The sequence below is a fragment of the Belonocnema kinseyi genome, chromosome 7 (assembly GCF_010883055.1).
Source record: "Belonocnema kinseyi isolate 2016_QV_RU_SX_M_011 chromosome 7, B_treatae_v1, whole genome shotgun sequence".
Lineage (NCBI taxonomy): Eukaryota > Metazoa > Arthropoda > Insecta > Hymenoptera > Cynipidae > Belonocnema > Belonocnema kinseyi.
Window position 1 is genome coordinate 138,929,610 of NC_046663.1, and position 17,013 is coordinate 138,946,622.

Genomic DNA, 17,013 nt, shown 5'->3' on the forward strand with positions numbered 1-17,013 from the left:
AAGAGGGAGCTCTTCTTAATATTTTGACACCAAAATCATGTCGATACACCTTACCGACTGCGAGTAAAGCCACCCACGCTTTAACTTGACAGACTGTAGCAAGGGGTCAATTTTATTTGATGCTTTCCTGGACGAAATCATCTTGATTTCCGGTAGGGTTAGCCAAATCAATTATAATTTGTTATTGTTGAACAATAACATAATACAAGTTCACTAAAAAAGGGATGGTGTATTAACACGTCTGGCGTATGCAGACGGAAAATTTATCCTCCTCTCACTCTGCCATGTGATGATGCCATGTATTTATCTTACTCTATATTTTTCACCCAACGGAAAATAGAGAAAAATCTTGAGTGCGATAAATGCGTGGCACTGTCACATGGTAGAATGAGAGGAAGATACATTTTCTGTTTTCATACGACAGGCGTGTAAATACACCTTTAGTTGACACTTGAAATAAATGTAAACAAAATACGCAGACCGCGGAACGATGCCATCAGAGGATGATTAGGATCGGTCACGAGTGAATAATAAGGAGACCCAACTGCTTGTCAAATTGACGCGATCTTAGGCAACTATACCGATTATATTATCAATCAGACAGTTTTTTTACGATAAAAAAGGTTTGGAAGTGTTTTGAAAAAATCAGTATTCTTCATACCAACGTACGATTTCAAAAATAATAATGTACTACCATTTGAAGATTTCTTGGTCGAACAATTTCATTATAGTCTATATACTTACCACTTTTATAATGCACTCTTTTGACTTTAAAAGACTTAAGGCTGAAGTCCTTCTCTTAAACAGATGAATAGACACTCTAGAAATTTAAATAATTATACCTTGCAATTGAAAAAATGTTCACACCTGCATAAAAACAAACGAACATAACCTCTAGAACTTACGTCAAGTTGACAAACTTTCTTTCTCGCACACTTTTCCATGTATAGGAAGAGGACAACTGCGCACCTGCGCACGAAAATTTAAGATCTAGGCACTAGCTGACACTGACCAGCAGCGATGTGTAATTAAGCGTAACTGAATGTTTTTTACGTAAAATACCTAAGTCAATTTTTTTACGTAGAAAACAGGTAAAATACCTAGTAAATTACGTACCAAAACGGTCAAAAATTCCATGTGATGAGATTAATTTTAAACGTATACAAGTAAATACAATAAATCAAAATCACCCAATGTTTTTTATTTCAACATAATATTTAAGAACGTTGCTTGTAAGCATCTTCTGGAACACAGGTATTTAAATAATTTTTTGATATTGTGACATTTGCTCTTTTTAAGAATTGTAATTGATATATATTTTAATATATTTTTTAGGACTAAAGGTGAATTATTCTAACCCAAAATGTCTTCGTAATTTGTAATTATTTTTACATTTATGTTTTTGTTATTATTATTAGAGGAGAGTACCTAAATATGAGATACCAACTCTGTTTAGCGTGATTGTCGGAATTCCATGTACCGAATTTAAAAGTAATATAAGTCATTTTAAAGGAAATTTAGTTTGTCATAAGCAGCTCAAATAAAAAATTGTATTAAGAATTTTTTTATGCTGAAAATACAAAAAATGTAAAAAACTGCTTTTTCCAAACTCGTCAAACTATTCTCATAATATGAGATACCCCAGAAAATAGCTAATAAAGTGCAAAATAAATTATTATTTTTAATGAAAAACTTCATTCTCTGTTTCCGAAGTGTAAATTTACTGTTATTTAGATATATTTAGTTTTTATAGTAGTCACAAACACTTTTGTAACCAATTTCCTCCGCGCAGCCACAGTGTTATAAAAACCACAGATATCTTATATTATGAGAACCACACCGTGCAACTATGCACTTACTATGCCTGACCTGTACAATGAAAAACTTCAACACTATCGATATTTTCCCACTTAGTTATTCAATCCCCATCACTCCAAACAAACTTTACTGCTAAATACATATTTAATGAATAATAAATAGAGTTTAAAGCATTCCCTTCCAAGAACTCGATCACCATCGACTTCACAAAAAGTTCCCCTATAATCTTTAGAAGCCCAATGAAAAATGGACTATAGCACGAAATTACTCTTTCTTCAAGGGCTACAAGTTAGTAATAGAACCAACAGAGTGGGTCTCTTAGTTTAGCTGATACCCCGCTTTCTCATATTACGAGAATATCTCATATTCGAGTACTCTCCTCTATCATTATAAAATATTAATCAATTCATTATTTAATAGCTGAAAAAACTGTTTATATGTTTATATTTTCAATTTTGAAAAAAATTTACCTCATAAAATATACACTGATAAACCAAGTTCATTATAATAAACGTATGTGCCTATGTGATTCTGTTAATTTATTTCAAGAAATGTTCGCAATGGGCAATAAGTTTCAGAGGTTCTACAGGGTGATTTTTTCAACTTGAAACTTTCATATACCATTTAAGATTTCGAACATGCCACCACCCCAGGGGCGATGTCAGGGAGCCGATTATAACATCAGTGTATGTACTCCTCAGAGTGATTAAATTTTGATTCATAACATTCTTTCATAGAGTGCCTATTTTTCGAGATATTTGAAAGTTTCAAGTGAAAAAATCACCCTGTATTTGTGGAGGGAAACGGGAACCGCAGAACGTAAAGACCTATATACGCGTAATTTGCATCGTGTAAGGCTCTTTTACACCACCAGTTGGTTGGTCAATCAACAGCCAGCAGACTATAAATCCGTTCACACCTCGATTTCCCGAAGTCGGAAAATTTTCCTAACGGCGGAAAGTTTCAAAAATATAAAAATTAATTTAAAAATGATTATATCATTATTTGCAATGATAAAAGCAAAGTTTTTGGAATGAATTTGTATTTATTATCAACAAAAATTGATTTACAAAATAATTAAGAGTTGGCATTGCTGTATATTTTATATAGCAGACGTAATCGCCAATTCAGTTTGAGAGGTTTGAGCACATGGTTCGAGTAATTACAATACAACGGCTTTATGTATTAATTTGGTGTGATTAAGAAGTCTCAAACTTGAAGAATATTCACACTAATTAATGTTGTATTATAAGTTGTAACGAATGAATACTTATATACGAATTCCTAAAGAAACATTGACAATGCAATAAGTATATAACCTCAAATCTAACCTTTAAAGTTTACATACACTTCAAAAACATATCTTGTTACCCACCTTAAAAAATGATTATACATAATAATAGTACAAATATAATAGAATTCCATCAATCTAAATAATATTAAGAGTACTCTATCAATGTCTAATAAAAAACTACTAGTTTTTATGCAGGTTACACGGATCTTACGGACTACGAATACGACGGAGTAAGTATAATTGATAAGTTTAAATAACAATAAAAACTAAATAACTGATATTTATATTTTTGCATATGTCAGGTTTTGCAAAATCTGTACTGCGGAATTTGCACGCAGCAAATACTCAATGTGCATGAAGCGTATAATCATAACTGCTTCCAAAATATTGACATAGCAAATTTTCCCATTAGGGGCAATGGTGTTACCCTGAGTGAACCATGTGAGAAGAATTTTCAGCAAGAAAATGATATAGAATATTTGGACAAATACCAGGAGGACTGTTTTCAGAAGGTATGTGTTATAGGTCTTTAGTATAGTGGAAATTTTATGGAGAGTATTTAAAAACAAATACTAAATGTTTTATTCTTCAAAGTTATAACTTCTATCAAGTACTAAGAGCAAAATGTAATTTACCTTTTATAGTTTGGAGAGTTTAAAAGATGTTAAAGCCAAATTTTTCCATGATATATAAATTTAGAAGAAATTTGATTTCCTTACAATTCGATAAAATAGAAGACTAAAGCAGTATTTAAATTTAATAAGGTTAAAAAATAAAAATAATACAACTCTAGTAAATTCAAGAAATGGTTGGAAGATTTAAAAAGAAAGGAAAAGAGTTTTAAACTCTAAAATACTTGTAAAAGATTTGAAAAAGTACTGATTTTTAAAAAGATTTCTAGCCAAAACCTTTGAAGCTTCAAAATAATTTTGAAAGGTTCTAAGTGAATAATTAAATCCCTGTTGACCTGAGATTCTAAATTGCAATCACTTGATATGAAATTGACGATGCGTCGTTTACCCATAAGTAGTTTATCTTTGCTCTATTTCAAACATGATTCTACGACTACTAGGACTGGCGAAACATTGCATTCCATCTCGCTTTCACGCGTTTCCGAAACCCACCACTCTTTCTCTATCCACCTGTTCTCCACTCGAGGCTTGCAGTGGACTTAGTGCCAAATCTGCGTATTGTACCTGGGGTCCCGGAAAATTGTGACCTTTCTCTACTGGGTCATCTTTGCAATAATTAAAATCTCCGGGGATCAAGTGTCTCTTTCCCCCAGCTGGTGCGCCATTTTTAGTGATGGGGCAGTGCGCTGATATGGGGCCCCTAACACCTTTCAACAATGCCCTCAGTCTGGTTACCTTGGTAACCACCTTGGGAACCAGCGCTGGTCAAAATCCGACCACCCGGGGAATAAAGAGTCGAGGTCTCGCTACTTTTATTTAAATTATCATGAGGGTTTCGGGAAAGCGCGTCCGCATTTGCATTTATTTGCCTACGTTTGTAAACAATATCGTAATCATAATCGCTCAGTTTAATTTTTCAGCGTCCTAAACGAGAATTAGGATCTTTCAATTATGCAGCGAAACCAGGGGACGATGATCGGTAACCAGCACAAATTTTCTACCATAAAGATATGGGCGAAAATTCTGGACCGCGAAGACAATTGCAAGCAGTTCCGGCTCGGTTGTAAAATACATTGTTTCTGCATCAATTAAAGTACGAGATGCATAGGCGATGGGCAAATCCTCTCCAATTTCGCCTTGGCTCAAAACAGCCCCTGATGCATAATTAGATGCATCTGTCTTTATAATAAATGGCTTGGTAAAATCGGGGTTTTGAAGAAGGGGTTCTGAACAAATTATGTCACGAAGCGTTTCGAAAGCTGATTGCTGGGTTTCTGTCCATTTAAACAGCACACCCCCTTTCAGATTTTAGCAAATTCCGAAATAAAACGTCGGTAATAACCTATTAATCCAAGAAATTGTTTGATATTTTCCTTTGTATAGGAACTGGGAAATTTTTAACCGCTTCCACCTTTGTGGGATCTGGTTTAACGTCATCTTCTGAAATAACATGACCTAGGTCCCACCATATTTTTGACGTGTAGAGGGTGACCGGCGTGACCCCAATGACCCACCTCACGATCCGTTTGCACCGATACCACGCTTCTAGTTGCGACCGGTGCTGGCGATGCTGTTTCGGTTTACTTTTCTGACCGCGTGTTCCAGGCATTTTTAAACTATAAAAACGGAAATTTCAAAAAATAAAAATAATTTTAAATTAAAACCTTGATCGCTGATTTACAGATTTTCTTTTTTAAATATCTGACTTCAATATTTTTAAAGCGTCATCTTGTGTCTTTTGATTAGATTATTTAATGCATTTTCAAAATTCGAATTAATTTTAATTAAGTTATGTAAAGCTCTAAAAGATTTGAAAGTTTTAAGTGTTTAAAATGTACAGAGTTTGAAATCTATTTTCAGTTATTTTATCTAGAAACGTATAAACAAAATTTAAATGAATTTTGAGAAAGGCAAAAATTTAATTTACAAAATCATTTCACAATCACGATGATTATTATTTGAAAAACTGAAATTATAAGAAGTTAGGTTTAATCAGTAAAAACAAATTCACAAAAATAAAAAACAGAGTTTTACAATACTCAAAAGAAAGACAAAAGTTGTTTACAGAACCTGAAAACATACACAAGAAATAAAACCTGAAAAATCGCGAAAATTAATCGGAAAATATCCTATCGAGGCAGAATCGCAAGTTCCCTAATTGAAACATATTGCAGAATTCAAACTTAAAGTTTACGACTTACAACTTGACGAAGTGCGTGACCCTGAAAAAAAGAAGAAATATCACAATTTTCACTTCCTTTTTTTTAACTGTTTTCACAATAATTCACAAAATAATAATTTCGTTGAACACTTTATCGTTGTTCTTAAAAGTCCTCCAGGGTGGCGAAGTCCTTGGCCAGGTCCAGATCCATTAGGTCTAGGTCCAAGTCCTTCGTTGCGATCGCACTTTACGCACGATCGATAGGTCCCACGAGGCGATCGTACTTCACGTACGTCCGATAGAAGATAGCAGCAGAATCCTGGCAATGGATTCTCTTACAAACACAGATTCGCCTGCACTACTGATTAGCGTAATCATCAGCACAACCCGAAGGGAAAACCCAAAATTTTTGGTAAAAAACGCTCGGGATGGTTGGGTTTGACAGTGTTAGTGGTCACACTCATCTTGGCGGCTTCCTGGTTGCAGAAAATTCTCTCCGTCTTTCAGCTTGAATATGTCGCTCATTTGAGCCGGAAAGCTACCATTCATCCACTTTCCGGGATCCGAATTGAGTCAATCCGTCGATTTTCTTCTTGAGTTTGTCAATTCACTTTTCACAATTTACCGTCCATCTAAACATTTATCATTGTTTAATTATTAAATTTAGAAAATGTTAATATTCAGGTGCAGAAATCCCACCGCTTCGGGATCGCTACTGCATTACGGCCGTTGAAACGACCTCCAGAAATTTTGGATGGTAGCGAAATGAAACACTAAACACAAAATGATTTGAATATAAGAAAAAATCAAATTATTTATTTAATTTTTGTTGAATTATTAATTTTAAACAGAATGACGCACTCACAATTATTTTACCGAACGCTCGTTACATCGGGAACGCGACCGCACCGGGAGATTTTATTTCACAAAAATTTCTTTAACCTTTCAAGACGATTGAAGTGTACAAAACGAAAATCGACGATGGACTGCCTTTTTGCGCCTCCTTGGTGGCTGCGCACAGTGGTCTGGAATAGGAATTTACTGTTCATAATAGGTCGTATTTCTTAACCGATTTAAAAGTTTTTTTTTAGAAATGGTCAGCAATTAATTTTTAAGAGAATTGTGGTTTTCTTTTTTTTTAATTTTTTCACAGAGCAACACTATATAAACAAATATAGTGACGAAATTGACCATTTTCGATTTGTGAATTTTTATCTCAAGAAAAAATACACATAGAAACTCACTATCAGCCGGAATTATTGCACATGCATTCATAGAACATAATTAATTTTAATAATATTTAACTTAATTATTATAAACAATTTCTATAAATAAATTCTTTATAAACGAGTTTTTCTCATCGCTGAATTGATTTTTCTGAACAAAAGTGATTCACAATTGTCTTTAAAGCCATTTATATACTTTAAGCTTTATCAAAAATAAACAATATAGATTGTTTATAACAATTTAGTTAAACAAGTCTCCTAATCGGCCGTTTCCTCGTAGAAAAAAATGTTTTTTTCTTCAATAATTATTAGAGTGACATTTATTGCAGTGACTAAACAACGAAATTGAATAAAGAATAATTTATATGATTGTCATAAGCAATTTTTTCAACAAAACTATGATTTTTTTTTTTTACATGCAAAAAGGATGGTTTTGAACTGAAATTATCCGACAATAAACTAACAGTGATTCCAAAATTGGATATGGGACATTAAATAATAATTTGCCCAATTGTTAATAACAATTTCTGTAGCAAACTGTAAATAGCAATAACGCTGTACTTGCGTTTTTAGAAGTCAACTATCTTTCATTTGTTTTATGCAACTTCCTAAAAAATGAGTGAGGAACAAGTGAAAATAAGGTGCAATAACGCTGTACTTGCGTATTCAGAAGTCACTTATCTTTCATTTGTTTTGTACGTAACTTCATAACAAACAAATGTAGAACGAGTGACTCTCAACTAAAAAGTACAGTTCCAGGTTCACCGCTAGGTGGGTATCTCTCGCACGCGCTCTCGCAAGAGAAATCATTATTTTCGTTTATATAACTGAGAGATGCTGCTTTGAACAACGATATCAAGTACATGCGACAGTTCAACACACGAAAAATCTCTCGATTGCATACTATGCGCGACCTAATTCACAAACTCCTTGAGTCCTCAGATCCTTTCATTGCAGCCTTGAAGCTTGAATGGGAAAAAGTTGAAGTTGAACTTGATCAAGAACTCGATGAACTAATAGAACAATTCGAATCTAAAAATGATTCGTGTTTTGAATAGTAATTTATTTATTTTAAGTTTTTTGTAATAATCTCATTATAATTATAAGTTTCAATTTTTTCATTGATTCAATAACACAAATAAGATTGTCACAAAAATGATTGAAGAAAAAACAACTTTTTTCTACGACCAACTGCAGATTGTCACGCATTATTTTAAAATTGTTATTAGCAATTACGCAAATTATTATTTAATGTCCCATATCCAATTTTGGAATCACTGTTAGTTTATTGTCGGATAATTTCAGTTCAAAACCATCCTTTTTGCATGTAAAAAAATTAATCATAGTTTTGTTGAAAACATTGCTTATAACAATCATATAAATTATTCTTTATTTAATTTCGTTGTTTAGTCACCGCAATAAATGTCACTCTAATAATTATTGAAAAAAAAAACATTTTTTTCTACGAGGAAACGACCGATTAGGAGACTTGTTTAACTAAATTGTTATAAACAATCTATATTGTTTATGTTTGATAGAGCTTAAAGTATATAAATGGCTTTAAAGACAATTGTGCATCAGTTTGTTCAGAAAAATCAATTCAGCTATGAGAAAAACTCGTTTATAAAGAATTTGTTTATAGAAATGTTTATAAAAACAATAGTTGTTAACTCATGCTAATTTTTTTGTTACAAATTATGACTCTTATGAAAAATATTAGCAACTAGTGTGAAATAAACGATTTTTTCTATGATAAAAAAACACTAATAAGAGTTTGTTTATAAAAATTGATAATAGTAATTAAGTTAAATATTATAAAAATTAATTATGTTCTATGAATGCATGTGCAATAATTCCGGCTGATAGTGAGTTTCTATCTATATTTTTTCTTGAGATAAGAATTCACAAAGCTAAAATGGTCAATTTTGGCACTATATTTGTTTATATATTGTTGCTCTGTGAAAAAAAAATTAAAAAAGGCAAATCACAATTCTCTTAAAAATTAATTGCTAAGCATTTCTAAAAAAGAACTTTTAAATCGGTTAAGAAATACGACCTATTATGAACAGTAAATTCCTATTCCAGACCACTGTGGTACGCTACCCCGTGATATCGCTGGGTCAAGTCGAGTTGAAGGCGGTGATCCACCCCCGCTTAGCCAATCGCAGTTCTAAATCTATCCCCCAAAGAGCTTTTCCTTTCTAACGCAAAGGGCTCATGGGGCACGAGTCACACCCTATACATCGCTGGAGTGTGAAGTTCGTTCGATGACAGTTTCCCGAGGTACTTGAGAAGCTCCAAACAAGAGCCCGTTTTTTATACATAACCGGAAGGGTTGAAGCTGCGTAGCCATGTCACCTGGGTGGGTTAATTCGAAACACGTGTGGTGGTACTTAAAGTGGTTATCGTAAATTTTAACAGAAATGTTTGGAAAAGCTATAAAAATCAAAGACCGAACATTAAAAAGAACCAGGGACCAGTTTTAAGTTAAAGAATAGATTTCCTGTCACTTTGATCGCATGGGAAAATTGAAAGGTATTAAAATTGAGGGTAGTCTGGTTCAAATTTTCTAAGTTTACAACTTGCAGATGTTCGTTAATACGCTGGACGTGACTTGCCCGGATATCGTAATTTGTACGATCCTGTTTGATCAATTTTATCCTTATTTATGGAGTTTTCAAAGCGTGAGAAAGGAACCTAGTGAATTTCTTAAGAGTTTTTATTTTATTTCTACGTTCCTAAATATTAGCGCATAGTTTTGTAAATATCTCGTTAAATGCGTGTGTTTCATATTCCTATCAAATTCAAATTAATCGCGCTGGTCGGTAAGGAAGTTATTTCATATACCTCCGAGCGCTGTAATAAAAACAAACGTGAGTCGCAATACGTTGCACGTGTAAATATGCCATTACCGGTTTAGAACCATCGACATATAGAGATGTAGAACTGTCTCTTTCGAGATAAAGCTGATTGTTCGAGAAAATTTTCGTTGGGGGAAGTCTGATAAAGCACAGGACCGTGCTTTGTTTTACGAATAGTGCTTTTCATTTAAGAGCGGAAGCTTAGACGCCGCCATGTGACTTAGCGGGCACTTAGAAATTGAGGTCATATTTTTGGCAAAATGTACACTATCGTACCTAATTTTAATGTAAAAGTGGGTGAAAATGATGTTACAGGTGCTGAATTATTGCATAAAAAGGTGGGAAAAGTACCATTTGTTAGTTAAAAAAGGTGGTTAAAATGCAGAGAACAATGTACTAAAGGGAAAAAGCAGCAACTTACTGACCGGTATTTGGAATGCATGTTATGTTTACACTGCGTAGAGTCATAAGGTTTCAACAGTGGAAAAATAGTGCTTTGCATGTAAATAATAACAAAAAATGTTCAGATTACTGCCGGAAAAGCAGAGTTTGGTAGGGAAGATTGATAATAGTAAGGGGGCTGACGGAAGCGGAGATCAAAATGAAGTTACGATGAAAGAGGAAAGACTAAAGGTAATTCGCGAAGTGATGATAGTGGTAATGAGGATTTATAAAGAAAAGTAGGAAAAAAGGGGAGCGGAATAAAAGAAGGCAATTAGGTGGGAAATAGCTGAAGTTAAGAAGGAAATAAAAAATGGAAAAAAATCAGGGAAAAGTTAGAAAAAAGGATGCACGCATTAGAACAAAAGCTAGGAAAACAGGAAACAGATAATAATAAATAGGGAAGGGGAGATGCAAGGTAGGATGAAGAAACTTAAAAGCTCGAACCGGGATTGTGGTAGGGGCGAGAGTGGGAATAAGGAGATGGAAAGGCTGAGAAAAATAGAACAAAGAATAAAAAGGAAAGAGAGGGAAGAAAGAAAATTAAACATATTGATAAAGGGTATAAGATTAGAGGGGAAAGAGTTGAAGTAAGGGGTGGACGAAGTACTAAAAAGGATTGACGCTAAGTTAGAGATAGAGGAAATGCAAAATGTAGGAAGGGAAGAGCGAAGAGGGGGAATGATGGTACTGGTGAAATTAAAAAAATGAGATCATACGAGGAAGGTGATGACAAAGAAGAGGTTATTATATGGAAGTCCAGAGAGAATAGAGAATGATTTGACATGGGTAGAAAAGAACATGCAATATAAATTGAGGAAAATAGCGGAAGATGAAAGAAAAAAGGGAAAGAGAACATGGGTTAAGTATGGGAGAATACAGACAGGCGGAGTGTGGTGGCATTGGGTTGAAGAAAGGGAACAGATAGTTAAAAATGAGGTGCGGGGAAACTAGGAGAGGAAGTAACAGGAGATAGGAAAGTAAGAAATAGTAGGAAGGAATAAAAGCTGAAAAATGAAAGTAGGAAAGAATGGAAGATTTGTTACTGGAATATAGCAGGATTGGAAAGAAAGGCTAGGGAGTTTATGAGAAATTTGACGCAATGGGATGTAGTCATAATGATGGAGACGTGGCTAGATGAAAAGGGATGGGAAATAATAAGGGGAAGGTTACCAAGAGATTTCAAATATCAGAATGCAAAGAGGAAGAATAAAAAGAACAGAGCAATGGGAGAAATAGTGACTGGAGTAAGGAATGAATGTACAACATGGAAAGATAAGAAAGACAGGAAAGAACAAAAAGAAGGATTAGTAGTAGAAGAGTTAAAGGTGGAGGAGCGAAGTGGAAGGTAGTGGGGGGTTATGTGAACTGTGATATGCAGGAGATAGCAGAGGAGATAAAAGAAATGCGAGAACAGGTCACAGAGGAGGAAGGGAATGGGGAGAAGAGAGAGGAAGAAAATCCAAAGATAAGGTATATAGAAGGTAGGAATAAGGTATATAGAAGGAGTTGAGAAAGGAGAATATACACGCTCAGGAGGTGAAAGAGGAACGGTAATTAATTACTTGATAGTGGATGAGGTAAGAGAGAAGTTTAAGAAACTAGCGGCAGGTGGTTATATTGATTCGGATAATTTTCTCTTAATAGTGACATTAGAGGGACAAAAAAGAAATAGCAATATGAATAAAAGGGAAGCAAATGTAAAAAGTGTAGGAAAAGGGGATTGGTCAAGGGAAGGAAAAGAACAGTTTAGAGAAAAGGTAGAAATATCAAAATGGGAGAGGGAAATGTGGACGAGGAGATGGAAAAAATGATAGGAGAAATGAAAATAGGATTAGAGTGCTCAAACAAAAATGAAGTTAGTAAAGAGGGGAATAGAAGTGGGTGGGATGGGGACTGTGAAGAGAAGAAAAGGAGGTCACAAAGGAACTAAGAAAGTGGAGAAAAGGAAAAAGTAGTGGGGAAGAATATAGGAAAAAAATGAAAGAGTATACTGAGTTGTTTTATCAAAAGAGAGAGGAGGAGAATAAAAGGTTTGAGGAAGAGGCGGAGAAGGCTAGGACAGAAAAAGAGGTATGGAAGGTAGTAGATAGAGAAAGAAAAAGAAGAAAAAGAGTAAACCAAGATACTGAAATGGTAGAATGGAAGAAATATTTTTTGGATTTGCTAGGAGAAGTAGACAGAAAAGTTATAAAGGAAGGAAAATATGGTAGAGAAAGAGATGAGGAAGAGGACATATCAAGAGAAGAAATAATTAAGGTTTTAGGTAAAATGAAGGATGAAAAGGCACCTGGTATATATGAGATCGAGTCACTAAATCAGATAGGGTTTCGAAAAGCAATGGGGTTAATGGACAACATCTATGTTCTGAACTATCTAGTAAATCAGAGAATTAAAAGGGAAAAAGGGGCAATGATAGCAATGTTCGTGGACTTGAAGGCGGCATTTGACTCATTAGTCCGAGGAGAAATAGAAAAAGTTATGGCAAAAAAAGGGATAAGAGAGGGATTAATAAAGAGAGTATCACACATTTTTAGAGAGACAAAACGCAGGGTAAAGGTAGGAAAACAAGTAGGAGATAGTTTCTGGTTGGTGAAAGCTGTGAGACAAGGATGTCGTTTGAGCCCACTTTTATTTAATTTATTAATATCAGAATTGGAAGAACAAATGAGGAGAAAAGGTTGGGGAGGAGTTAGGATAGGGAAGGAAAAGATATATGCACTGGCATATGCAGACGAAATAGTGTTGATGGCAGAGAATGAAGAGGGGATGGCGGGATTAATTACAGGATTAGAGAAATACTTAGATGGGAAAAAGCTGAATGTAAATGTAGAAAAGACAAAGATAATAAGGTTTAAAAAAGGAGGAGGAAGGGAGAAAGAATGGACAGGGAGATGGAAGGGAATATAGCTAGAAGAAGTGAAAGAGTATAAATGTTTGGGATATATCTTGCAAGCTGATGGAGGTCATACAGCTCATATAAGAGAAAGTAAAAAAAAAGCAGCAGGGGTAATGAAACAGATATGGGGAATAGGAAAAAGAAGGTTTAAATAAATTGGAGAAGGAGAATTTGGTTATTTGATACGCTGGTATGGCCGGTATTAGGTTATGGAGCAGAGCTATGGGGATGGAAAGAAAGGAAAGATATTGAGAGTTACAAGAAAGGTATATAAGGTGGAAACTAGGGGCAGACTGAAGGACGCCAGGATATATGGTGAGAGAAAAAGAGCAAAGGGATAAGTTAAGTAGTAGGGCGGGAAAGAGGGCATGAAAATTTAAGACGAAGCTGTGGGAGGGAAAGGGAGGGGAGTTGACGAGAAAGTGTTTGATGGAGGTAGAAGAGAGGAGAGGAAGGGGGTCGAATTAACGAAATGGGAAGAAGAAATGAGGGAGTTCTTCAATGATAGAGAAATGGAAAATGGGACTGGAGTAAACTATGAAGAATTGGAAAAAAGTGAGAGGAAAAGACAATTAATAGAAAGACAAGGGATGATTTACGAATCAAAATACAATAAATGGTATTAGCTGATAAAAAAGGAAGGAGTGCCAAAGTATTTTGAAAAGGGATGGGGAGAGAAAAGGTCCACCATAATAGCAAGATACAGATTGGGAAACGAGGTAAGGGGGGGATGTACTGGGAAAAAGAAGAGAACAGAAAGTGTAGAATATGTGATTGGGAGGAGGAAACATGGGAGTATGTATGGGAAGGATGTAGGAGAGGAATGGAAGATAAAGGAAGCTGGCAAGAGATTGTGGTTAAGAGTCTAGGGGAGGATGTATTAGGAGAAAAATGGATGAAGGAGTTGGAGGGTGCTATAGGAGCGAATGAGACAGAATGAAAGAATGCATGTGAAAAAAGGCAAATGGAGGTATAAAAAAGTGAAAGAAAAAGGAATAGAAAGTCGCTTAGATTAGAAGCGTAAAGATTGTAAGTAATGGTAAAGTAAAAGTTAAGTAGACTAAGATGCGTTTGCGTTCTCATGATCTCTCTCTCTCTCTCTCGCTTGCACACTCGCTTTCGTCCCCTCGCTCACTCGTTTGCTAGTAAGTCCTAAATTGCGCTATCGCAGGAAATAGAGATAAGACACTAGATATAAAACGTATGTAAATAGTTGTAAATAATTGTATATATAGAAAGGATAAGATTGAAAAAATATATATAGATATAAGCGCAAAAATGGTAAGGAATGGAAGTCATGGAAACCCTTAGGAGACACATTATGAATAAAAAAAAAAAGAAGAATTGGGTTGTCAGTTTTGAAATTCACCTAGCTTGCAAATTACCGAAATAAATGCAAATGCAATTTTTTTAGTTGGAACTTTTTTCTCTGAAAATTCGTACAATAAAAGAAATATGATTTGAAAATGGTGAAAAAATTGTTTGTAATAAATACGTGAAACTAAAGGAAGTGAAAATATTTTTTTATTCATGTTTTTATATACTCTGGAACTGCAGTTATATCCGCCGTCCTAGAACGTAAACATTCACTTATATTCTGCCGGAAGGGGATCCCACCAATGCTGCTCAGTGAAGGAGAAAAGGCAGCGCTGCGATCTAAATGGCTTGTTTGTCACGTTTTATTGCGAGGTGGTGGATGACAAAGCGCGAGAGGTTATAAGTGCGAGAGGATATAACTGCGGTTCCAGTGTAGTAGTTTTAAAATCAAGGCGACCGCTTGACGGGGAAGGTAGCATTTTTTTGTAACAGGCGAGAAATATGTCAGTAGATTCATTTTTTGACTAGGAATTTAACAAATTTCGAGGAAAAAAGTCCATCTAATCACTTAAAATATTACGAATATCGTATCACATGATAACTTAAAATAAGCTCAATTAAGAATTTTTAGAAATGTTTATTATTACTATATAATATATAATATTATATAATCTTTTATTTTAAAGCGAGAATTTGCAATGTAAAAAATTTTTAAATGCAGTTTTGGAAGACTTGAAAGAATTAATATTTCACAGGGTTTGAATTTGAACATTTTTGATAACAAACGTTTTGGGTTGAACAACTGTAAATGGATGTAAATAATGTCATGACTTTTTTTTAATAAACTGCATTTCGAGTATGAATAATTGAAAAATACTTCCTTTCGAGAGACGATTTTAATCCCATGCTCTTACTTTTAACGGGATTGGGAAACTTTTCAGTAGGACTACTTTCTCCCACGAAATGCAATGAGCAATTATAAGTATCCTTCTTTACATCATAAAGTAATAATAAGGAGACCGATCATGCTGTACAAAGCTTTTTGAGTTTTGACTGCGGTAACTTTACATTTACAGCCAGACTTAGGCGTTTAAACTCAATGCTCCAAGCAAGGGGACACACGCGCTGTGATTTGTTATCTCCTTTTCTCCCGCATGAAATGTACGAGTGAAGGCCGTGTTAAATGACAACTAAAAACTGAGGTTATATTCCTGTAAATATTGCCAATTGAGTTTGTCAATATACTTGCTCATTTATTTCTGTGTTTTTGTACAGAATTAAGTTGACGAATTGTGAGCTGCAAAGTATGGTTAAGTAATACAGATTTAATAATTATATGTTATGAAATGTGCAGATTGAGTAATGTGACAGTATTGGGATCTGCAATCTTGAGGGCACCACTAGCGGCAAAAGCAATATGGCTGGCGAAAGTAGGTAGATGTCTCAAGCTCAATTCATGTCTCAATTCGGAGATGCTATAAAATATCATAACGGACGTCCCCAGACTATTTTTTGAGGGATAATAACAAAAAAATTTACTGTGCTAAATAAAAATTGTATGCATATGCATTATTTTTGAGGTTACGTCGTTTTTCATCTCTGCCTTTCCTATAGTCTGGAAATTATTGAAGAAATAAACGCTAGGGTGAATTACAACACACATAACCTCGAAATATATACACACGTTGTTAGCAATATCCAAATTAAAAAAAAAACACAAAAAAAGTGTGCAGCGACGTCTGCTAGCATGTTCGCTATTATTTCCCAGATTTTGAAGACAAAATATTTCTTATACTAGGAAAAAAGCCGGGATGACCAGAGATGAGGTAGGAGATTGCTTATGCCGTGTATTTAATTTCGACCGTCTTACCGCAGCGCGCCCTGTTTGCCTTATTGTTATTTGTCGGGAACTAAAATGAAAGGTGGCTTACCTGCTACTCACTTTGTAAAACAGGGTACAATTTGATAAAGTCGGTAGAGAAGATCGGAGTTGGTAACAATTATGCATAATAAAATAATAAATTAAGAAAAATGTATCAAATCTACTCCTTTAAAATTAATTATTTAATTATTCTTTGGCTTTAATGATTCTCTCAACTAGAAACTTTTATCATAATAAAGATAATCTTTTATTTATTATCTCCAGTTCTTAGAATAATATAATTATTATTTTATTTATAATTAATACTGTGAATAATTATACCTACTTATTTTGATTTATGTTATTTAAATTTAAATTCATTGTTGTGTTTTTAAAGATAAGGATTTTATACAATAATAATTAGAGTATGGTCTTCAATTCAATAGATTCTATATATTAGAAGCTATTCAATATCAATATTATTAATATTTTACAGAATTTTC

General features: G+C 34.3%; 1 protein-coding gene across 1 annotated transcript in view; it reads left to right on the plus strand.

The window, feature by feature from the left end:
- Positions 1 to 17,013, plus strand: part of LOC117176693 (striatin-4) — a 292,342-nt gene that overhangs the window by 3,878 nt on the left and 271,451 nt on the right. The window contains exons 3-4 of the mRNA XM_033366947.1: positions 3,308 to 3,342; positions 3,415 to 3,624. Of these exons, the coding sequence (XP_033222838.1) occupies positions 3,308 to 3,342; positions 3,415 to 3,624 (245 nt within the window). The remainder of the gene's footprint in view (positions 1 to 3,307; positions 3,343 to 3,414; positions 3,625 to 17,013) is intronic.